Genomic DNA, 24,698 nt, shown 5'->3' with positions numbered 1-24,698 from the left:
GTTGAGGCTCTGTAGTCTCCTACTCCTCAGTCTTACCTTGTTTTTCATGACCTTGATACTTTTGATGAGTACTGGTCAGTTATTTTGTAATGTCTCTTTTTTTTTTTTTTTTTTTTTTTTTTTTTTTTTTTTTTTTTTTTTTTTGTGGTACGCAGGCCTCTCACTGTTGTGGCCTCTCCCGTTGCGGAGCACAGGCTCTGGAAGCGCAGGCTCAGCGGCCATGGCTCACTGGCCCAGCCGCTCCACGGCATGTGGGATCTTCCCGGACCGGGGCACGAACCCGTGTCCCCTGCATCGGCAGGCGGACTCTCAACCACTGCGCCACCACGGAAGCCCCTGTAATGTCTCTTGATTTGGTTTTATATGATGCTTTCTCATTTTAGATTGAGATTATACAATTTTGGTAGGAATACCACAGAAGTGATATTTTGCCTTTCTCAGTACATTGATTAGGTATTGATATGTCTTATTATAGGTTGAGTTAACCTTTATCACTTGGGTAAGGTGGTACCTGTCAAGATTTTCTACTGAAATTATTATGTTCTAATTTTTAATAGGTGGTAGTTCTTATGGACATTGATTTGCTTCGGCAGCAACAGCGGTGGAAAGATGGATTACAAGAATTAAGAACTGGCTTAGCAAGTGTAGAAGCACAGGTAAAGTGTGTTTTACTTTGTGTCTACACTTTGTAATATGACCTTTTCAGAATGTGAATATATGAATTGATGAAAAGTTCATAAAGGTTATCTGTAAATCTTTACTAATGAATTCCTCATAAATTTAGAATTTGACTGAATTATATATAAAGACCATAAATTAGCAATGCATTTACGTTTAAAAATATGTTTCTGTTTGTCTTACGGAATTCCAGATCCCTCAATTTAGACTTTGTAAATAGTTTCTCTGACATGGTGCTAAAATATCTATCATTTGTTAGTTTTCTTTTAGGTGATTGTTACGTCTGTTGTGACAAAGTTAAGTTTAGGCAGAAGCCTAATGACTGAAATAACTCTGTTTCAGAATTTTTTCTTTTTTTTGGGTAAAATGTCAGTTCCACATGCATTTTGATATGAGATGATCTGTATAAAAGTAGTTTGCACAGAGTCTACCTAGTAGGTGATAAAGGGATCTTAGTGGAATATGAGGTAAGTATCTTAAACATTTACATATATTTTTCAGCTCTTAGAACTTCAAGAAAAAAATTAAAATGAAAGTATTAGAATTGATATGTTTATGGTTATATGGAAGCAAAAAAGTATGTAAACTATACTGTGCATTCTTTTGTTTTAAATGTATCATGTTTTTAAATGTGCAATGGATTATTTAGGGAGTGAAGGGAATAGAAGAGTTATACTTGATGGGAATTTTTGAAAAAGGACTAAGAAATTTACAAAATAAACTATTGTTCCTGTTATTGTTGTTGTTTTAATAGGATCATAAAATAAAGTCCATATGTAAAATGCATTTACTATTAACTTGATTTTTAAAATTTTTCTGATCTTTTTGTGTACTATTTATAAGCACGAAGATTAGAGATTTTCATATTTGACTTTATATATACAAGTAGCAATTAAGGAATCACATGTTTTAAGATATTTAAGATGAGGGTTTTTTTGCTTATAATTTTACCAAATGTGATATGAAAGCATTAAATGAAAACCCATTCTACCACCTAATTATTAAATAAAAAATGTGAATATAACATATTAGGGATTCCAAGCAAGTGACATGCATGCGTGGAAACAGCACTGGAATCATCAACTGTACAAAGCTCTGGAACATCAGTATCAGATGGGCTTAGAAGCACTTAATGAGAATCTGCCAGAAATAAATATAGACTTAACATACAAGTAAGATTTTTTAAACTAATTTTCAATCTATACTTTTCCAATAATTTATATGTTAAAGTTATTTATTTGCTTTCAGACAAGGACGATTACAATTCAAGCCTCCTTTTGAAGAAATTCGGGCTAAATATTATAGAGAAATGAAGAGATTCATCGGCATTCCTAATCAGTTTAAGGGAGTGGGTGAAGCAGGAGATGAATCTATTTTTTCTATTATGATTGATAGAAATGCAAGTGGATTTCTGACTATTTTCAGCAAAGCAGAAGATCTATTTAGGAGATTGTCAGCTGTTTTACATCAACATAAGGTATGGAACATGTAATTTTCTGTCCTACTGTAATATTCATCTGATTGATTGAATTAGTATTAAATGTACAAATCAACAAATTATCTTGTGTGGCATAAAGTAAAAATAATGCAAGCCAGAGAGCCAAAGTTTAGAATTCATATACAATCTAGGTTTATGCTATAGATGAGAAAAATGTTACCCTAAATTTTTTTTCTCTCTTTTTGAAGATTGAGAAGCTAGTTTCTCTTTCTTTTCTTTTTTTGAATGTTGTATCAACTTGGAATTTGACGTGACTCTGTTGTGTCATTTTTAATTCCTTTCAGGAAAATATATCCTTTTCTTTATTCTTTGGATTGAGAGCAATCCATGGAGGGAAGCCCTCAACGTTAATGAAATTGAGATGATTTAATTTCTTACTTTTGTTAAGGTGCATCATACTAACTCTCCAGAGATAAACCCCTATTGCATTTATTGCTCGTTTGATTGATCCTGAGGCATATGACTGAGAATTCATCAAGTTTCTTAACTGCCGCTGCAGTGCTTCTTCTGCATTTTATTTTTCTGGAATTAATTGAATCTGGATACTTTCGGATTTGTTGCCTATAGTAGCTCTTGGCTTTGCAGAAGTGATTCTGTCTTTGACACATCAAACTTGAGAATCTAAAGAAAAGTTTTTTGCAGTCTCTTCAAAAAAGTTTTATGATCAGTATATTTTTATGTATTGTTTTTTTTTCCTGTTCATTCTTTAGGCTATGTGATAATGATTACATTTATATACTTAAACTGAAATTTATTTGAAACCTCACATTTGCCCCTTTTTATTGTTTTTAATAGTTGGACTCTAATCTTTTAAATGGTAACTTATTCTATTTTTTTAATAATATGTTTTCCATTTATACAGGAATGGATTGTAATTGGGCAAGTTGATATGGAAGTTCTAGTGGAAAAGCATCTTTCTACAGTACATGATTGGGAGAAAAATTTTAAAGCACTGAAAATAAAAGGGAAAGAAGTAGAACGACTTCCAAGGTATGATACAGAAGTTAAAGTAGTACTTATGTATCATAGCAGTTCTTGCCATGGGATAGTATGGGTACTCTTCATTTAGTGGTACTGAAGTCCAGTCATCGGTCTTACCTCCTCTAGAGCTCAGCTATGACACTTGAGAATCATCTGAGTAGAGAATTGCTGAGACTAAGAAAACCTCTTCTAGAGGTTCGGCTGGCTGAGACCTAGTTGGATAGGACAGACTGGGGGAAGAGGCTTCTTTCCAGATCTGGTGTGAGGATCTAATATTTGATGTGCACGGGCACAGTCTAAGAATGGTAAGAATCTACTACTGAGAGCATACTGGAGGACATTTGACTCCAATTTTGTATGGCTCTGCCCCCTTTCAAAATGCCCTGGGAGGCACACAAGATAGTGCTGCCTCTGGGTATTGCCCTAAATGTGGAGGAGACCTTCTGAGGGGCATTTCATAACCCAGAATATCCCCTTCACTGTCTGGAATTCCGATCACTGAAACCATTCTATGCAATAAGCCCTGGGAAGGAAGGAAGGGCCTTGTTTAATTGTGTATATATTACCTATAAAGTATAATATCACTTTTGTTAATCCATTTGTTCTTTCTTTCAATAACTATTTGGTGCTCATTTACAATATGTAAAACCTTGTCCTGTGGGAGTAGAAAGATGAAGACAGAGTTCCTGAGATGAATTTGCTTGCTCTCTCGTAGTGCAATAAGACAAGTATGTTTGATGATTAAGTCAAGTACACGCAGGCGTTGAGAGAGTGGGCTCTGGAGGTAGATGGCTCTTACTAGCTGCATGAGTTTGACAGTCATTTCAACCCTGTGAACCTCCATTTCCTCAGCTTTAAAGCAATTACAACTATATTATTTATCTCAGTGTTTTGCCGATTAAATGAGTAATTTGCATGTAAATTAATGGTAGAGGTTAAGTTCTCAATAAATGCTAGTTGTTATTAATTGTTATTAATACTAGATAGAATAATCTATATTCCATATTAGAGACTGGACTAAAGGCTATGGAGATTTACAGGATGATATCCCATCCATTTGTGGCAAAATCAGGGAAAGCTTCATTAAGATAGAAATAGTTGAACTAGGATTTTGATGGGTAGAAATGAGAATTGGAGGTTAAAGCAGAGTCTCTCAGGAGAGGGATTTATATACTGAAAACAGAAGTTGGTTAATTGAGAATTTGATTAGGGTTAATGTTTTATTAGGGACTAGAGGAGATATTTCTGGAAAGGAGTAGATAAAGTACAGATTTGGGAGAGTCTTACATTCTAAAACAGGGAATTTGGATGTTATTCGTGTTAGAATGATTAGTTGTTGAAGGTTTCTAAACAGAAGCGTGTTAGTACCAAAGCTATACATTAGGAATGTTAATCTGGAAATAGAGTTGTATGGTGGAATCAAGAGATCCTGGAGGAAGAGAGGTTCGTCTGTCTTCATCCAGAAACCCAGTAATAATTAATTGAATCAAGTTGTTGGTATTCAAAATGTGGAGGAGGAAATATTATGAGGTATTAAGGGGTCTTACTTTTGAAGGAAGATGAGGGATGAGGAATAGAGAAGAGACAAATGGCTTGAAGGTTTGAACTTGGATGACTAGGATAATGATAGTGCCATTAATGTTACTTTGAAGTAAGGAAAAGTCAGTGTTTTTGTAATGTTTGAACATGAGATTTCTCTGTTGGATACTCTATTTGAGCCCATTTTTGTTTGACTTTATGCTGTTACCTGACTGCCCAAGACCTCTACTGCTGCTACTGCTATTTGTTTGTCCTTTTCTATAGACGGGGTTTCTATTTATACTTCCCTGCCAAAGCTAAACAAAACAAAAAGAATGCCTGTCCTACATGCCATATTTCATTTTTCTGTTTCTTGCTTATAAGTTAACATGTATTCATCTAAGCTAATACACACATATATATACACACAGATAATTATTTTATGGGTACTTTTGGGAAATATGCTGTAAGATTAGAAAATCCATATCCTGAGGATGTATTTCAGATACTGCAGTAAGGATATACTTTTGGGGTAGGCCATCTATGTCCATCCCATTCTGTCTATGGCTGAATGGAGCCTCAATTGCACATTAACAATATTTTCAATTGAAAGGTGAACATTAGTCTTGTCCACAAGATTCAGTGTGTACAACTCTGCTGTAATCATATCACTTTATGTATTAATTCATTAGTAAAATATGGTATAATGTTTTTAGGTTTACCAAAATCATCTATTTTCATATATCAAATGTTAGAAATTTAGACATTTTGTGTCAGGATTTCAAAAATCAAATAACTTCATGTATAAGACAAATTGACTCTTAGGTTTTGGTGGTTAAGAACTGGAGTTTAAACCTCTCCAATTAGTGGGTGATTGAGAATAAATAAAACTTTAAGAGAAAATTGTATTTTTATAATGAAACTTTAACGCTTATAACTTGCTTTCTAAGAATATCACCTGGTTCTATGTTTTAAAAAGAGTCTTTCTAAATAATTTTTTAGACCAAAATTTCCAGACTTTTTTTACTTTATATAATTTAAGATAAATATGAGGTTTACTCAGATGAATGATTCTGGTTCAACTTCTGTTTGTTTAGAACATTATAATTTGCATTCAGAGTACCATGCAAAGAATTAATGTTCTTAAAAATATATGCCTTTTTTCTGATTGTTAAAATAGTACATTTGTTTTATAAATTTTTTAAAATATAAAAAGGCATAATGACAATTGCTGTTAATATTTGATGTTTTGGACATATTAGTACATCTGCTTACAAAATTTGGATCATACTGTATCCTGCTATTTATTTAACACTAATCATTAGTATTTCACCATGTCATTATCTGGTCCTCAAAAATATGACTTTAAATTGTATAGATATATAATAATTTATTTAGCCACTCTGGTATTTAGTTTACTTCTATTTTTTCACTATTATAATTAATACTTTGAAGAAGATACCTGTATGTAAATCTTGGAGTCTGCCCTGAAAATCTCCTTAGGATAAGTTCTAAAAGTGAAGTTACTAAGATAAAAGAATATACCTATTTTAAAATTTGATATAGGTAAATTGCCCTTGCAAAAGTTGTATTGTTTTATACTCTGACCAACAGTTCTGAGAGTTCTCTATTTGCCCACATGATTGAAGATATGAATTAACAATTCATTGCATTCTTGTGAATTAGATAGGTAGAAAATGGTATGTTTTATTGCTTTAGTGTCTTTATAATCTATATTCACTTTCTATGTTTGTTTTATTTTCCCTATCATTATTGCTTGTACTTTGACTACAGGATAATAATTTATTTTATAAATCTTTAAATAAGTATGTTACATACTGTGACAAGTAAAGCACGTAAAAATTTAAATATTTTCATGTTGATACTTTAGTAAATTCATAATGTGCTGCTTTTTTTTAAACTGATACATTGGATTATTAAAAACTGTAGAATTATTACAAAATCATTGTTTAATGAAAAACTTCATATTAGTATGTGTTAGTATTAGTATGTGTTAGTATTAGTATGTGTTCATTTTTGCTAAATGAAATCTAAATGTGCTTAAAGATCACAATAATATGTTTGGATGATATTGTAAAATGTATTACACAAACTCATATTATAATGAGACTCTTTTCTTGTGATTAGTCTTTTTCATGTCAGAATATGTCCTTTGGCATTTTTCAGTACTGTCAAGGTAGATTGTTTAAATATTAATTGTAACCCTGTGAAGACTGTGATTGATGATCTCATCCAGAAGTTATTTGACGTGCTTGTTCTTTCTTTGAAGAAGTCCATTCAGGGTAAAGACACTTTTACATTTTTATAGTTATGAAATATGAATCTCAATGATGATTAAAATAAAAGATAATCTAGAAAGTAATATGAAATAAAATATGCTTAAAGTAGTTTTAATAAAGTAGGAAACTCCATATTCAACTCCTGAGAGGTCTAAAAATTGAAGGCATTTTTTATTATTTGCAGTGTGAGCTAGTATCAGTTTGTTTCATATGCTACTGAGAAAGGAGGTAATTCTGGTATAATGTATTTATCCTTATCTCTTCAAATGACTACAGGCATAACTTGGAGATATTGTGGGTTTAGTTCCAGACCACCGCAATAAAGAATATTGTGATAAAGAGAGCCGTGGGAATCTTTTGGTCTCCCAGTGCATATAAAAGTTATGTTTACATATACTGTAGTCTGTTAAGGTTGCAGTAAGCATTATGTCTGAATAAACAATTTACATACCTTAGTTAAAAAATGCTTTATTGCTAAAAAATGCTAACCATCACCTGAGCCTTCAGTGAGTCATAATCTTTTTGCTGGTGGAGGGTCTTGCCTTGACGTTGATGGCTGCTGACTGATCAGGGAGGTGGTTGCTGAAGGGTGGGGTGGCCGTGGCAGTTTCTTAAAATAAGACAACTCTGAAGTGTGCTGCATCGATTGACTCTTCCTTTCTCTGTAGCGTGCAATGCTGTTTGATAGCATTTTACCCACAGTAATACTTCTTTCAAAATTGGAGTCAGCCTCCTCAAACCCTGCTGCTGCTTCATTAACTAAGTTCATTCAGTATTCTAAATCCTTTGTTATCATTTCAACAATCTTCACAGCATCTTCACCAGGACTAGATTCTCAAAATTACAAGTAACCACTTTCTTTGCTTATCCATAAGAAGCAATGCCTCATTTGTGAAAGTTTTATCATGAGATTGCAGGAATTCATTCACATCTTTAAGCTCCACCTCTAATTCTAGTTCTCTTGCTATTTTTATCTTATCTTTAGTTACTTCCTCCACTGAAGTCTTGAATCCCTCAAAGTCATCCATGAGGGTTGGAATCAACTTCTTCCAAACTCCTGTTAACATTTATATTTTGACCTCTTTCCATGAATCACGAATGCTCTTAATTGCATCTGGAATGGTGAATCCCTTCCAGAAGATTTTCAATTTATTTTGCCCAGATGCATCAGATAAATCACTCTCAGTTGCAGCTATAGCCTTATAAAATGTATTTCTTAAATAATAAGACTTGAATGTTGAAATTACTTATTGATCTATGGGCAGCAGAATGGATGTTGTGTTAGCAGGCATGAAAACAACATGTATCTTGTACATCTCCATCAGAGCACTTGGATGACCAGGTGCATTGTCAATGAGCAGTTGTATTTTGAATCTTTTTTTTCTGAGCAGTAGCTCTCAGCAGTGAGCTTAAAATATTCAGTAAACCATATTGTAAACAGATGTGCTGTCATCAATCTTTGTTGTTCCATTTCTGGAGCACAGGCAGAATAGATTCAACATAATTCTTAAAGGTGCTGTGATTTTTTTGAATGGCAGATGAGCATTGGCATCAACTTAAGTTACCAGCTGCATTAGCCTCTAACAAGAGAGTCAGCCTATCTTTTGAATCTTTGAATCCAGGCATTGACTTCTCTCTAGCTGTGAAAGTCCTCGATGGTATCTTCTTCTAATAGAAGGCTTCTTCATCTCCATTGAAAATCTGTTGTTTAGTGGAGCAGCTTTCATTAACTATCTTAGCTAGATCATCTGGATAACTTGCTGCAGTTTGTGTATCAGCACATGCTGCTTCATCTTATACTTTTTATGTTGCGGAGATGGCTTCTTTCTTTAAATCTCATGAACCAACCTCTGTTAGCTTCAAACTTTTCTTCTGCAGCTTCCTCACCTCTCTCAGTCTTTACAGAATTGAAGAGAGTTGGGGCCTTGCTCTGGATTATGCTGTGGTTTAAGGGGCTGTTGTAGCTGGTTTGATCTTCTATTCAGATCACTAAAACTTTCTCCATATAAACAGTAATCCTGTTTCGCTTTCTTACCATTTGTGTTCACTGGAGAACAGCATATTAATTTCCCTTAAGAACTTCTCCTTGGCTAACTGTTTGGTGCAAGAGGCCTAGTTTTTGGCCTATCTCATCATTAGACATGCCTTCCTCACTAAGCTTAATCATTTCTAGCTTTTGGTTTAAAGTGAGAGATGTGTCACTCTTTCTTTCACTTGAATACTCAGGGGCCATTGTAGCCTTATTAATTGGCCCAATTTCAATATTTTTGTGTCTGAGGGAATAGAGAGGTGAAACAGCCAGAATATATACAACATTTGTCAGTTAAGTTCACTGTTTTACGTGGGTGTGGTTCATGGTGCCCCAAAACAATTAGAACAGTAACATCAAAGATCACTGATCACAGATCACCATAACAAATGTAATTAATAATGGAAAAGTTTGAAATATTGGGGGAATTACCAAGACGTGACACAAAGACATGAAGCAAGTAAATGCTGTTGGAAAAATGCCACTGATAAACTTGCTCCATGCAGAGTTGCCACAAACCTTCAATATGTAAAAAATGCAAAATCTGCAAAGCACAATAAAGTGAAGCACAATAAAATGAGGTATGCCTGTACTATTTTCCAAAATATCAGTGTTTCCTTTTTCCTTTAAGCTGTGGTGTTTTAGCATATTATTTAAAAGACTGAAAAAGTTACCAATTTTGAGTAAAATTTACTGAGTGAGTACATTTTAAATTTCTTCTCAAAAATTTTAAGTGTCATGTAAAACAATTACAGTTTCATGAGAAGAAATTTCTTTGCTTATTCTACATTTTGAATTTTGCTTTATGAAAGCAAATGACTACTTAGGATTTAATGTATTTCATATAGTGATTACTTCTAACATTCCTTGATTTAGAAATTATGTAATTAAATATTTTTCGTGATAATAATTTTTCTTATATTTCAATGTTACCTATTTCAGCTCATTTACATGAAATTGATACATTCGTTACTGAAGCTATGGCAGTCTTAACAATTATGCCACAATCTGTGGAAGAGATAGGTAATACAAATTTACAATATAGTAAGCTACAAGAACGGAAGCCAGAGGTGAGAATCACAAAGCAATTTATTTATTCTTTTACTGTACTGGGGATGATTAAATTAGGTAATTTTATGTGACTATTTAGAAATATCATATAATTGCATTATAAGGAAGTCTATAAAATCTAGTCCAATTGATCAGTTCATGACTGGACTCTTGATGTTATGTTGTTGTAATGAAACAGTAACAATAATGCTTATTATTATTTTCAGAAGTATTTGTGGTCTCTTTTATGATGTGGCTTATTAGAATAAAACTAAACATAAATAATTCATGCTGTTACTTCCAGGGTTGTACTTTTAAGATGCTGAAGTATGAAGTTAGAGCAGAATTAGGAGCACACACACACACACACACACACACACACTCACATATGATGGAGGAGCTCATAATTAGAGACAAAGATAAAAAAAAGTGAAGGATTCATAAAAACAGTATCTAGAAGGCTAGAGCCTAGAATAAGCAAGTCAAAATTTTATAGAACATATTATAGATGATCTTAGTTATGTTTAGAAGAAGGAGGAGAAATAATTCAAAATAGAATACAAAGTTTTTTATGCTCCTATTATGTGATAGGCTTAAAATTATTAGATAGATTAGAGGTAAATGAAATAATACACCTTCATGGTGGAAGGAATTATAAACTTTTATATGGAAAGCTTAAAGGTATAAAGAGGATTTAAAGGCAAATAAAATAATGTACTTGTCTAGTAGAAGGAAATAACTAAAGAAGGAATAGCATTATGAGCTGTGGCAGTTAGCTTGATTTAGCAGAGGCGTTCATTCATTTATTTATTTGACAGATACTTATAGATCATCGGATATATTCTAGGCATTGTGCTAGGAGTTGTGGTTACAGCTATGAACATGCTCTATTCTCATGAAATTTGCATTCGTGTGTGTGTGTGTTTGTGTGTGTGTGTGTCAGAGAGAGAGAGAGGGAGAGACAGAGACAGGACAGAGAAAAGAGAGGAGCAAGAGGAGCTAGATGACATCTATCTGCACTGAGACCTGAAAAACTTAAGGAGGCAACCATTCCGCGATTTAGGGGGCAGATAGAACAACAAATACAAAGATCTTAAGGTAGAGAAGGAGTTTGGTATGCTTAAGGAAGATAGGTGAAAATATTGTCAAGAAACTTAGTTATCAAGAAAGCTATATTATTCAAGGAAAAAATGATTTGAGGTGAAATTGGAGAGGTAGGCAAGGGCCAGATTATGAAGGTACTTTTAAACAATCATAAGGATTTGGGTTTTTTTTTCTAAAAGTAATAGAAAGTCCTTACAGGGATTTAAGCAGGGAAGGGATACAGTCTGGTTTACATTTTGAAGTGATTACTCTGGCTGCTCTGTAAAGAATGGATTGGAGGGAGACAATAGTAGCAGAGAGTCCAGTTAGTAGGATATTGCAACTGGTATACAAGAGGTGATGGAAGCTTGTACCATGGAGTAGCAGAGGAGATGGAAAGAACCGGAGAAATTGATGATGCACTTTAGAGTTAGCACCAAGGTCTTCTGATGTATTAGAAGTAGACGGAGCTTAGAGAAAAAGCAATAAACATGTCTCCTAGGTTTTTGGCTTGAGCAGCTGGAAAGCTAATGGTACCATTTACTGAGATGAGGATGACTAGAGAGGGGAGTTGTTTGGAGATTGGAAGTGGTGGGGATTGAGATGTCAGGTAGAATAAGGAAGTTAGAGTAAAGTTGAAGACTAGAGATATAAATTTGGAAATCATCTTAATATTCATGATGTTTAAAGCCATAGGATTGAACTAGATCATCTGGTTGATAACAAACTGTAGAGGTTATAGGATCAGCTTTGAGCTTTCCGAAATTTAGACTTCAAGCATAGATGGAGGCAGCTAAGGAGATTGATAATGAAGTGGGATGAAAGTGTGTCATCACAAAAACTATGAGAAATAGATGTATGTTGGGAACAACATGTGAGGCAGGAAGTGGCAGAGACAGTATAAAGAGCTAGGCAGAATCTAGGTCATGTGAGTCACATTAAGGATCCTAGGTTTGATTTTGTGGGCACTGAGGAGTCGTTGCTGGGTTTTAAGCAGCAAGATATTACAGAATTGTGTTTTGGTATGTCTCTCTGTTGGCGTGTGGATTTGAAGAAGTAGGAATGCATGCAGGTGGACTTGAAAACTGTTTTAATGTCTTCACAGGCTAAGTTCTGTTCACATACAGGAAATTAGAATCCTGCTCTATTTTTTCTCTCACTGATTTTCCTAGTACAACATGGATTCTTGGTCCATTGTTTTTCTGTTTCTCAGGTGAAACTGATCCTGCCCAGAAATTGCAAGCTGGTCATTGAGATATGTTTTAATTTTTTTTTTTTTTGCCTATTATATATGCACAGTGATTTTAAAATACTTTCAGTGGATTTTATTGCTTTGTTGAGTAGTAAAAGCACAGGTATAAATTATAGGACACTGTTCTTTTATGGTGCTTTAAAAGGCCTAGAAGCAATTTGAGTAGTTTAGCACTTACTGACCTACGCCTAGACTGTTTAACAGACTGCTCATTATACACAGCTCAGGGCATTTCAGGTAGAAGCTGAATACAGGAGCTTGGTTCCGATTCTTCAGTTTTCCCTTTCTTAAGTACCTTTTTTTTCATGACTTACCCTTCTCTGTTAAGTAGGATAATTTAGTTAATCTATGCTTTTAGATAGTCACTAATTTTAGAAGCCTCTTTAGCATTTTCTTATGAATGGAACTTTTATAATAAGAACTTCACTTTGAACAGCTATAGTATTGTCTTCCTATATTCATGATTTAATTAAGTTTCATATTACCACTTTTATTATCCTTTTTAACTTTTGATGTTTAAGTGTCTTAGTTGAGTTTGCATATAATAATAAACGTTAGAAACTTTATATCCAGGATATAACAAATTATGTACAGTCCCTTCCATCAGGAAACTTGCACAAGCCTCTTAGATAGCCTCATACACCAGAGAGCAGAGAGCAGAAGCAAGAAGAACTACAATCCTGCAGCCTGTGGAACAAAAAACACATTCACAGAAAGATAGGCAAGATGAAAAGTCAGAGGGCTATGTACCAGATGAAGGAACAAGATAAAACCCCAGAAAAACAACTAAATGAAGTAGAGATAGGAAACCTTCCAGAAAAAGAATTCAGAATAATGATAGTGAAGATGATCCAGGACCTTGGAAAAAAAATGGAGGCAAAGGTCGAGAAGATGCAAGAAATGTTTAACAAAGACCTAGAAGGATTAGAGAACAAACAAACAGAGATGAACAATACAATAACCAAAGTGAAAACTACCCTAGAAGGAATCAATAGCAGAATAACTGAGGCATAAGGATGGATAAGTGACCTGGAAGGCAGAATGGTGGAATTCATTGCCGCAGAACAGAATAAAGAAAAAAGAATGAAAAGAAATGAAGACAGCCTAAGAGACCTCTGGGACAATATTAAATGCAACAACATTCGCATTATACGGGTCCCAGAAGGAAAAGAGAGAGAGAAAGGAGCCGAGAAAATATTTGAAGAGATTATAGTCAAAAAATTCCCTAACATGGGAAAGGAAATAGCCACCCAAGTCCAGGAAGCACAGAGAGTCCCATACAGGATAAACCCAAGGAGAAACACACCAAGGCACACAGTAATCAAATTGGCAAAAATTAAAGACAAAGAAAAATTATTGAAAGCAGCAAGGGAAAAACGACAAATAACATACAAGGGAACTCCCATAAGGTTAATAGCTGATTTCTCAGCAGAAACTCTACAAGCCAGAAGGGAGTGGCATGATAAAGTGATGAAAGGGAAGAACCTACAACCAAGATTCCTCTACCCGGCAAGGATCTCATTCAGATTCGATGGAGAAATCAAAAGCTTTACAGACAAGCAAAAGCTAAGAGAATTCAGCACCACCAGACCAGCTCTACAACAAGTGCTAAAGGAAATTCTCTAAGTGGGAAACACAAGAGAAGAAAAGGACCTACAAGAACAAACCCAAAACAATTAAGAAAATAGTCATAGGAAGATACATGTCAATAATTACCTTAAACGTGAATGGATTAGATGCTCCAACCAAAAGACACAGGCTTGCTGAATGGATACAAAAACAAGACCCATATATATGCTGTCTACAAGAGATCCACTTCAGACTTATGGACACATACAGACTAAAAGTGAGGGGATGGAAAAAGATACTCCATGCAAATGGTAATCAAAAGAAAGCTGGAGTAGCAATACTCATATCAGATAAAACAGACTTTAAACTAAAGAATGTTACAAGAGACAAGGAAGGACACTACATAATGATCAAGGGATCAATCCAAGAAGAAGATATAACAATTATAAATATATATGCACCCAACATAGGAGCACCTCAATACATAAGGCAACTGCTAACAGCTATAAAAGAGGAAATCGACAGTAATGCAATAATAGTGGGGGACTTTAACACCTCGCTTACACCAATGGACAGATCATCCAAAGTGAAAATAAATAAGGAAACAGAAGCTTTAAATGACACAGTAGACCAGAGAGATTTAATCGATACTTATAGGACATTCCATCCTAAAACAGCAGATTACAATTTCTTCTCAAGTGCGCACGGACATTCTACAGGATAGATCACATCTTGGGTCACAAATCAAGCCTCAGTTAATTTAAGAAAATTGAAATCATATCAAGCATCTTTTCTGACCACAACGCTATGAGATTAGAAATGAATTACAGGGAAAGAAATGTAAAAAACACAAACACATGGAGACTAGACAATATGTTACTAAATAACCAAAAGAAAAACAAAAACAAAACAAAACAAATTGGGCTTCCCTGGTCACGCAATGGTTGAGAATCTGCCTGCTAATGCAGGGGACACGGGTTCGAGCCCTGGTCTTTGAGGATCCCACATGCCACAGAGCAACTAGGCCCGTGAGCCACAACTACTGAGCCTGCGTGTCTGGAGCCTGTGCTCCACAACAAGAGAGGCTGTGATAGTGAGAGGCCTGCGCAGCGTGATGAAGAGTGGCCCCCGCTTGCCACAACTAGAGAAAGCCCTGGCACAGAAACGAAGACCCAACACAGCAAAAATAAATAAATAAGTTAATAAACTCCTACCCCCAACATCTTCTTAAAAAAAAAAACAGAAAAAAACAAAACAAATTATGTAAAAGCAAAAATCTTGATTTAAAAAGCAAATCATGAAACAATTTTAAATAAATGGAATCTTAATAAATTTGATAAAATATGTTGGTTTTCACATGTCATTTTTTAACCTTTAGATTTTGCCCTTATTTCAAGAAGCTGAAGATAAAAACAGACTTTTACGGACTGTGGCAGGTGGAGGTTTAGAAACAATTAGTAATCTGAAAGCTAAGTGGGATAAATTTGAGTTGATGATGGAAAGTCACCAACTTATGATTAAAGATCAGGTAAGAACATTTTGGTCATTTTGTTAAAATGGAAACAGTTTTTTTTTCTCATTTAAGATTTCTTGCTTATCTTTATTCCGTTATAGCTCAGGTTTGTAAGAATTTATAAGCTCAGGTTTTCTGTGACATCTTATGGAAAAACCTGAAGGAACTTTTTGGCCAACCCAATATATTGCTGATGAAATTGACCTCCCTCAGTACTTCCATACAGTAAAACACTTTGTATAAATGATGTTCATGTCATATAGTTTATCTTTGTTTCCTACCGTACCAGGAATGTATGTGACATTATTTTCAGTCTTTCTTATGAATAAATTTATTTACTTACTGTGTATGGTATCTTTTAAGGGTATAATCTGGAAGTTGTACACATCTATTGCACTCATATCCTATTGACCAGCACTTAGTCTTATGGCTGTTAGCTGCATGGGAGACTGGGAAATGCCCTCCTTTATTAAACAGCTGTATAATCAGGTAGAACAACTGGAGGTCATTGATCAAATTTTTTTTATCACATTGATTTTGTTGATAGTTATGATGGATGCTGTTAATCACATGAATGATTTTGTAATGATGATGTTTGCAGTATATCTCTTGTTTTTGTAAATTTATGGTCTAATTTATTTTTGAGTTATTTTAGTGTACTTGAAATCAGTAGTAAAGAATAATCTTTGAAAAGCTGATACTGATATTTTTTGACCTTTAAATTGAAATGTTGGAAATAAAAATGTGAATATAAAGTAAGATTTTACTTTGAATTAAATTATGTAAACTCTATTGCCTTATAGATTGAAGTGATGAAAGGAAATGTGAAATCACGTCTTCAGATCTATTATCAAGAACTGGAAAAATTTAAAGCTCGTTGGGACCAACTAAAGCCTGGTGATGATGTTATTGAAACTGGCCAGCAAAATACTCTTGATAAAAGTGCCAAGTCAATAAAAGAGAAAAAAATTGAGTTTGATGATCTTGAAGTCATAAGAAAAAAGCTTGTGTATGTTTATTCTTTAAAACTGGTAGTACACATTTTGGAAAAGAGAGTTTTGTATTTATATATTAAGCTAGTAATGTTCTTATATTTATTATCTTAATGTCTTTCCTTATAAACTTCAGCAGTTTTAAAAATACCAGTATTAAGTGCTCATGCTACTGCTTTCTTAGGAGTTGTTGAATTATATTAGGATTTTAAGAGAAAAGCAGATTTCTGGTTAGGCCTAGGAATAGAAATAATAGAAGTTATAATAGCGAATTAAATAATAATAATAATAGAAAATTAAATTTACTTAAAAGTTAAATTAGGGAGTTGGAATATTGCTTTATGTGATCTCATTGTACTTAAAAATGGAATATATAAAATTAATGGACAATTACTTTTAGAGCTTCTGGAAAAAAAATGAACCTAGCAAAATGATGAGACTTCAAAGAAAAATATTTGTTGTTTTATGTTATAATAATACAAATATTAAGTTTAATAATTGTTTTAGGTTTGGTCCATTTAGGTAAATGCATCCATAAATTAATTGGCTTCATAGGTGAGTGGAGGTTTTAGTACCACGTTTATTAAGTGACATTACATTAATTAGATGAAGAATATCTTATGTTCTAGAAGCTAATTCTTTCAACCTAGAAGAATATTAATGGATATTCTTTAATCTGTTCTCAGATTAATCCATAAATTTGTGCAATTCTGAATATTTATATATATGACATATATACATAAAATATATTTATATATATTACCAATTTTACTTTGACTCCTTTGGAAAAAATGCATATTAATGAATTTGGAAGAGCTCGTTCCTAAGTAGTTAAGTAAAATTCTTATGTAAAGTAGACATAGCCTCCCACTGTCTACCTCTGCTGTCAGATACATGCACACAAACACACACAGGGAATGCAGTTAAGTATTAATTAGTTAAACTTATTGATATTTAACAGTTTTTCTTTTTAAAAAATTAATGATATTTGCTACTTGTTTCTATAGTGATGATTGCCATCATTTTGGCCTAGAAGAGCCCAACTTCTCCTTGGCATATAGCATCTCTAAGGACATTGAGAGCTGTGCACAAATTTGGGCCCTTTATGAAGAGTTTCAGCAAGGATTTCAAGAAATGGCCAATGAAGATTGGATTACTTTTAGGTTTGATTCATAAATAGTATTTAGATTCTGATAGTTTTGTGGTATTTTTTGGGATGTAAAATTTAAGGTATGTTTCTGGTATTTTACAGGACTAAGACATACCTGTTTGAGGAATTTTTGATGAATTGGCATGACAGATTAAGAAAGGTTGAAGAACATTCAGTAATGACGGTGAAATTACAATCAGAGGTTGACAAATATAAAGTAAGATAGTTTTACTTATCTTACTATTTAAAAATGGTGTTTGGAGCTTTCATGTATCATTTTATTATGTAGTGACTGAACTGTAATTTTAGTTTATATATTTTTAATGATTCCATTACATGAAAAAAATAGAAAGTATAGAGTAAACCATAGAAGTTACTGATATTTCTGCTTCAGTTTGAAAGAAGTTATAACTAAGAAATTTATGGTTAAAGTTATATAGTGGAGTATTTATAACTTAGCAATTAGGATATGGGTCATTTAGCATATTTAGGATGTAGGTCATTTCCTAAATTTATAAAAATAGAAATATTTTAGGTCATATTTTAAAATATATCAAGCTACCAAGGGAAATTTGCATGTATCCACAGCAATGTTTAAGAATAAGTTTTATACAATTCTTTTTAAGAATTTGATTTTAAGATTGTTAAATAAGATAATATAGTAATTAAAAATCTTATAGATAATTATAATAAAATCAAATAATAATTTACATTTTGCTTGTATATATACATACATAAGTCTTCTTGTCTTCTTTTTTTAACAGATCGCAGTCCCTATCTTGAAATATGTGAGAGGGGAGCATCTTTCTCCAGATCACTGGCTTGACCTTTTTCGTCTACTTGGCCTTCCTCGGGGGACTAGTCTAGATAAATTACTGTTTGGTGATCTGCTTAGAGTAGCTGATACAATTGTTGCCAAAGCTTCAGACCTTAAAGTAAGAATCACTTTTATAAATATCTCATAGATCTGACCTTTGTTGACATATTGCTTTATTTTTTATTTAAATAAAGCAGCAAGTTAAATTTCTTTCTTCCCTTAAAATCGTGACAGTGTTCCATTTTTCCATTATTCTTTCATTAGTAATACATCTGAATCTATCGATGGGGTTATAGAAACAATATAAACCCCTTCTTTGAGAGAAAAAATCTGAAATAAAATATGTCTTACTTTAAGAAGGAAGTCAGCTTTAATCAAAAAGCAAACAAGTACAAAGCATTTTATAAAATACATTTAAAATCATAGGGTATATTATAAATAGAAGCTAAGGGGTACAAAAATACAGAGAACTAAACAAGGAACCAATTTGCTAATCAGTTTTAGCATAGGTCTCAGGTGAAAGTAAAACTTGTACAATTATATCATAAGTAGCAGACTTTCTATTTTGTGTTCTGCCCATTTAATGTAAAAAAATAAAAGGACTTTTGATGTCAAATTGTTTTATTTTCTAATATATTATCTAATATGTATACTTTCATCTTTGCTGATAATCCTGGAGCATATGTAGATAATCATAAGGTTATAAAGCATGACTGCTGTAGGAGGTAATTCTAGATGGTTGCTAATCATTTTAGATGTATTGGAACTTACAGTTAAATTACAATAAAATGGCTGAGTTCTGCAAAATTTTAAATATTTTTGTGGTTTGCAGTGGATGCTTAAATTTTGGGGTTTTTTTTAGAAGTAAAAAGCATAAAGCAGAACTCTGTATATATTTGACCATGTGAACTAGATATCTGATATCCCTTAATACATTTGCCAGTAATTCTCTTGGATTTATGAAAATAATCCACTTAAAATTTTTTTTTTCTTTATGGTGCAAAGTCAAATAAAAATATATCTTCTTATAAAATAGATATAACTTATTTATATGATAATGTTGAAGTAATAAATATGAATATTTTGTGTTAAATAGGATTTAAATAGTCGTGCACAAGGTGAAGTTACAATCAGAGAAGCTTTACGAGAACTTGATCTTTGGGGAGTTGGAGCAGTATTTACATTGGTTGATTATGAAGACAGCCAAAGTCGAACTATCAAGCTGATTAAAGACTGGAAGGATATAGTAAATCAAGTTGGAGATAATAGGTGCCTTCTTCAGTCCTTAAAGGATTCTCCTTATTATAAAGGATTTGAAGATAAAGTGTCAATTTGGGAAAGAAAACTTGCAGAGTTAGATGAGTACCTACAGAATTTAAACCACATTCAGAGAAAGTGGGTATATTTGGAACCCATTTTTGGCCGTGGAGCATTGCCAAAAGAACAGATGCGCTTCAACAGACTTGATGAAGATTTTAGGTCAGTACAACTACATAAGACAAAGACACATATGATGGTTTTTATTCATATGGTGAGGTACTTAATACAAGCTAATTACTTTTACATTATTAGCGTCATCTGTGTCTTCAACTTTTTTCCTACTGGATCCTTCTGAGAAATGAGTTTCTCTCATTCAGTTATATACTTGACTCATTTTGATCTGGTTTCTATCTTTACCACTCTACCTATATTAATAATATTTCTATAGTATAATAGTAATAATAATATTACTAATATATACCTAGTATTTCTTAAAGTTACCAATTACTTTCCCATTGTAAATCTGATGGGCATTTTTTATTTTTCATTTTACTTTATCTCTGACTAGTATCTAATAGAGTTGAAAATTTCTTCTTTCTTAGAAAGTCTGTTCTTTTGGCTTCTGTGATCCTGTCCTTTTTGGTTTTCTGCCCATTTCTCTGGTTCCACTCCTGATTCCTAGTCCTCAGCCCTTTCTAAACATTTAGATGTAGACATTCTCCACCTTTCAGCTTTAGGTTTTCTCACTCTATGTTCTCTCCTTAATGATCTTAACCACTCTCAGAATCAATTCTCATCTATTTGCTGAGGTCTCCTCAACTTATTTATTGAGCTCATATTTCTTTTCTGAGCTCCAAATGTATTAAATATCCTCAACATGTCAAAACTAAATTCATGAATTTACCCCCAGTCCCTTTCCTACAGTCCCTTTTCTTTTCTCTCTGGTTTCTTCCCGATAAATGGTACCACCTAACTGCTCAAGGCAGAAGCATAATGGATATCTTTGACCTCTTCCTCCATTTCCAAATCCATTTGTTACCAAATTTTGTTGATTCTAACCTACTAATCGATTTTATTATATCTTTTATATCTCTACTTCTTTGATGTTATTCTGAAGTATTTTTGTTGTCACTCACTTGTACTACTGGCTAATCTTTTGACTAATTCTTATTCTTGTCTTCTCCAGTAAGTTTTTCACACAACAGCCAGAGTAATCTTTTAAAAATGAAGTCCACATTACTTCTTTCCTTTATTCCATTAAGTAAAACTTTAAAATGACTTTCTATTGCTCTGAGGATAAAGCAGATCTAAGGATCTGCTCCTTGTCCATTTCTCTAGCTTTTTCTTGTGCTGCGCTCTCTCTCTCTCTCTCTCTTTTTTTTTTTTTTTTTTACTTTAGTGACTCTAGCCTTTAGTTTCTCTAACATACCACGCTCTTTCTCAGGGTCTTTGCCAGAAACTGTTTCCCTCCTATTCTTTGCCTTTTTCTTTTTCATTATCATTCAAATCTCAGCTTAAATTACTTCCTCAAATAAGTCATAGGTTAGGGATTTCCGCATTAGCCTTTTACTAATTCTTTCTTAGTACAAAACAGTCCTTTGTGCTTTTCTTTCTTAGCATTTATCATAATTTTATTTGAATATTTAGAGAAATTATTTAATATCTTTCTCTGTCACTGGGCCATTATCTCTATGAGGTAAGGCTTAATATTTGTTTAGTGAGTGAATGAAGTAAGAGAATGTGCAATAATGGAGGTTAAAAATGGTAATGGAGTATTATTAACTTTGAGGATTATTTATTAGAAGTATAATAATGTATTGCTGTTATACTGATGTTACTAGTTTGTTTTAAGCAAGCAAAAAAAAAGTCTCCACATCCCTGTTTCAGCCAAAAAATGTTAAAATAGATGTGAAAATAACTTTTTTCTTCTGCAGATCAATAATGACTGACATCAAGAAAGATAATAGAGTCACAACGTTAACTACTCATGCAGGAATCAGAAATTCTCTACTAACGATACTTGATCAGCTTCAAAGATGTCAGAAATCATTAAATGAATTATTGGAGGCATGTTTTTAAAAACAATCTTATATAATAAATTATAAAGTACTTTAATATTTTAATTATTTGAAAAGAGATTATTCTTTTTTTTTTTTCTTTTTTTAGGAAAAACGCTCAGCATTCCCAAGATTTTACTTTATTGGTGATGATGACTTATTAGAAATACTGGGCCAGTCTACTAACTCATCAGTGATTCAGTCTCACCTTAAGAAACTGTTTGCTGGTAAGATTGAACATTTATTCAACAGATATTTATTGAGTTTCAGTTATCTGCCAGGCATTATGTTAGGCTCTTAGGCAGACTGTTGAATAAAATACAGGTCATACACTCAAAGAACTCTAGTTTAGTGGACGAGGCAAGTTAGTAAGTTGACAAATATAATATACGACAATTTCTATGGTCGACATAAGTATGTGGTGTTATAGCTGCATCTGTGAAGACATTTAGCTCAGTTTTGGGTATGTAAAGATGACATCTCATGTGAGATCTGAAGAAAATATAGGTCTTAGCTAGAGGAAAAATGGGGAAACAGAGGGAATAGGATGTGCAGAGGCCTGAAGTGAAGGAGAACATGTCCATTCATTATTGAGTTTAAGGTCTCTTGAGTGATGTCCCAGTGGAGATACTCAGTAGGCAATTATTGTTAGCAGAGATACGTGGGATGGAGATGTAAAATTGGGAGTCATCTGTGTATAGATGATAATTAGGCTATAGGAAGAGGTGAGATTACCTGGTAAAAAGTGTAGAGTAATAGTGCCATATGTTTCGATGTTGTTGAATCATTTTAGTTGGGTAATTGCATTCAGAATTGGTTTGCTACAAACACGATGGTTATTATTTTCTTGAAATATTATTTGTTGGAAAAGAGCTGTATTTTTCAAATTAACTTTAAGAAGTAAAAAATTTTCATCATCTTCACTTGCAGTCAGGGATTAGCAAACTGTAGGCCCACAGGCCAAATCTGAGTAGCTCTCTGTTTTTTTTTTTTTTCAATAAGGTTGTGTTGGAAGGAATACAGCCATGTCCATTATTGTCTATAGCTGCTTTTGTGCTACAAGCAGAGTTGAGTAATTGACACCGAGACCTTATGACCTGTAAAAACCTAAGATATTTACTCTCTGGTGCTTTACAGAAGTATTTATTAACCACTGTATATCTGAAGCGTTAGAGTGCTTATATCTGTAACTGTGATTTTGCCTGTGGAAGATAGTAGAAAGAGCTCTTGGAATCAGAAAGCTTGCTTTCGAGCTCTACCTCTGCTATTTATTAGTTATTAATTTACCTCTCTGAAATCTAGTTTCTTTCTTTAAATTGTAAATAATAACTTACAGGGTTTTTCTAAAGATCAAAATTAGGTAATGTGTTTTTTTATATACTATAAAGTGAGTGCAAATTTTGGGGAAGGGAAATCTTGTTTGCTCTCCCCCTTCCCTATTATCTTTTTGTCTCATATAATGTAAGTGGAATCATTGGTATGTATTCTTATGCACTCATTTGTGCCTGTTTTTTTTCACTCATCATAATGGTTTCAAGATACCTAAAACTATATTTTATTCCTTTTTATTGCTTAGAATAGTCAATTGTTCAAATATACCACAGTTTCTCTATTCATCTGGTGGGCATTCGGTTGTTTCCAGTTTTGGGTTATGAAAAGCTGTTCTATTTCATTATATAACTGAATTAATATAATTCAAATATATTCTATATTATGAAGTATACTTTATGTATTATGTGGTAATCATATATACTGTCTAATAATTATGTCTTTAATGAAACTTTTGCATATAAATTGTTGCTTTTGTAATGTAGGCATTAACAGTGTGTGCTTTGATGAGGAATCAAAACATATAACTGCAATGAAATCTTTAGAGGGAGAAGTTGTACCTTTTAAAAACAAAGTTCTTCTGTCAAATAACGTAGAGGTAAGTAATTCTTTTTCAAGTGTGAAAGTATAAAGAATTAACGATATGAACTTTGTATCAAAATTAATTCAGTCAATTTGTAGAGTAAGTTGGTTAATTTAGGCCTTTTGGAAACATATCTTAAAAACTAATTTATTTTGTTAGGTTCAGAATGATTTGATATTAAAGAGAGTATGTATTTTTAGTCTTTGGAAGGCAGCATGTAATTTTGAAAACAACTTTTGCTTTGGAGTCAAGAAGACTTGGATATTAATTGTAGCTCCACAACTTATCAGCTATATAATTTAGAGTCTCAGTTTTCTTAACTGTAAAATGGGAGGCCTACTAGCAAAGACTTTCTATTGAAAATTAAATGAGATAATTGGCTTTAGGTACACTATAGTGTTTGGAACATAACTGCTCAATAAGTCTTTGTTCTTTTTTTTTTTCTTTAAAATCTGAGTTGTATGAGATGATTTAAATGAACAAGTAAACTTGAAACTAGTGCATTTATAGTACAACTATTGATTAATTGGTTCTGCAGTACTAGAAGTGAACTGTCAAAAGCCTATTACAGTTATACAGCTAAAGCCAACAGCAATAGGATGTAACACATTGAATTGTAATTTTTAAGTTCTAAAGGTATCTTTCAACTGCAAGTCAGGGCCATGCCTTTTCATGCATGTATCTGTACAGTTTAGTAAAAAGTCCATTCCTGGTTAGGCCTCAACATTTTATTGGATGTTGAGTATATAAATCAAGTGGTTGAAAGGATAGAAGGTTTGTTAAGTAGCTCCCATATTTGGAGAAGAGATTTGTTGTTTTTGCTGTTGTTTTCCTTTCTTGTGATTTTATTAGGACTGGATGAACAGAGAGAGAAAGAGCTTTTAGCAGCTGGGTGTAGTGCAGCGCTCCGGGAGCTCTTGTGATGATTAGCAGAGTAGGTGTCTGCTGCCGTGCACTGAGAGCTTCTTACTCCTTAGCTGCAGTGGCTTTTGAACTGGGCAAAAGTTTGTGCTATTTTTAATACTGGAAAGTGCTCTAA

At 33.2% G+C, this 24,698-nt stretch overlaps 1 protein-coding gene across 1 annotated transcript in view; it reads left to right on the top strand.

Moving 5' to 3' along the window:
• DYNC2H1 (dynein cytoplasmic 2 heavy chain 1) overlaps nt 1-24,698 on the top strand; it is a 373,792-nt gene that overhangs the window by 39,532 nt on the left and 309,562 nt on the right. The window contains exons 15-29 of the mRNA XM_027095669.1: nt 558-656; nt 1,711-1,850; nt 1,927-2,155; nt 3,039-3,166; nt 6,863-6,978; nt 9,947-10,074; nt 15,337-15,486; nt 16,275-16,480; nt 17,471-17,626; nt 17,716-17,830; nt 18,378-18,548; nt 19,527-19,909; nt 21,625-21,757; nt 21,857-21,974; nt 23,562-23,674. Of these exons, the coding sequence (XP_026951470.1) occupies nt 558-656; nt 1,711-1,850; nt 1,927-2,155; nt 3,039-3,166; nt 6,863-6,978; nt 9,947-10,074; nt 15,337-15,486; nt 16,275-16,480; nt 17,471-17,626; nt 17,716-17,830; nt 18,378-18,548; nt 19,527-19,909; nt 21,625-21,757; nt 21,857-21,974; nt 23,562-23,674 (2,385 nt within the window). The remainder of the gene's footprint in view (nt 1-557; nt 657-1,710; nt 1,851-1,926; nt 2,156-3,038; nt 3,167-6,862; nt 6,979-9,946; nt 10,075-15,336; nt 15,487-16,274; nt 16,481-17,470; nt 17,627-17,715; nt 17,831-18,377; nt 18,549-19,526; nt 19,910-21,624; nt 21,758-21,856; nt 21,975-23,561; nt 23,675-24,698) is intronic.

This window comes from Aethalodelphis obliquidens, unplaced genomic scaffold (assembly GCF_003676395.1).
Source record: "Aethalodelphis obliquidens isolate GAN/ISIS:26980383/991018 unplaced genomic scaffold, ASM367639v1 scaffold93, whole genome shotgun sequence".
Taxonomy (NCBI): Eukaryota; Metazoa; Chordata; class Mammalia; order Artiodactyla; family Delphinidae; genus Aethalodelphis; species Aethalodelphis obliquidens.
Note: the sequence above shows the minus strand (reverse complement) of the source record. Positions and strands in the feature narration are given on the sequence as shown.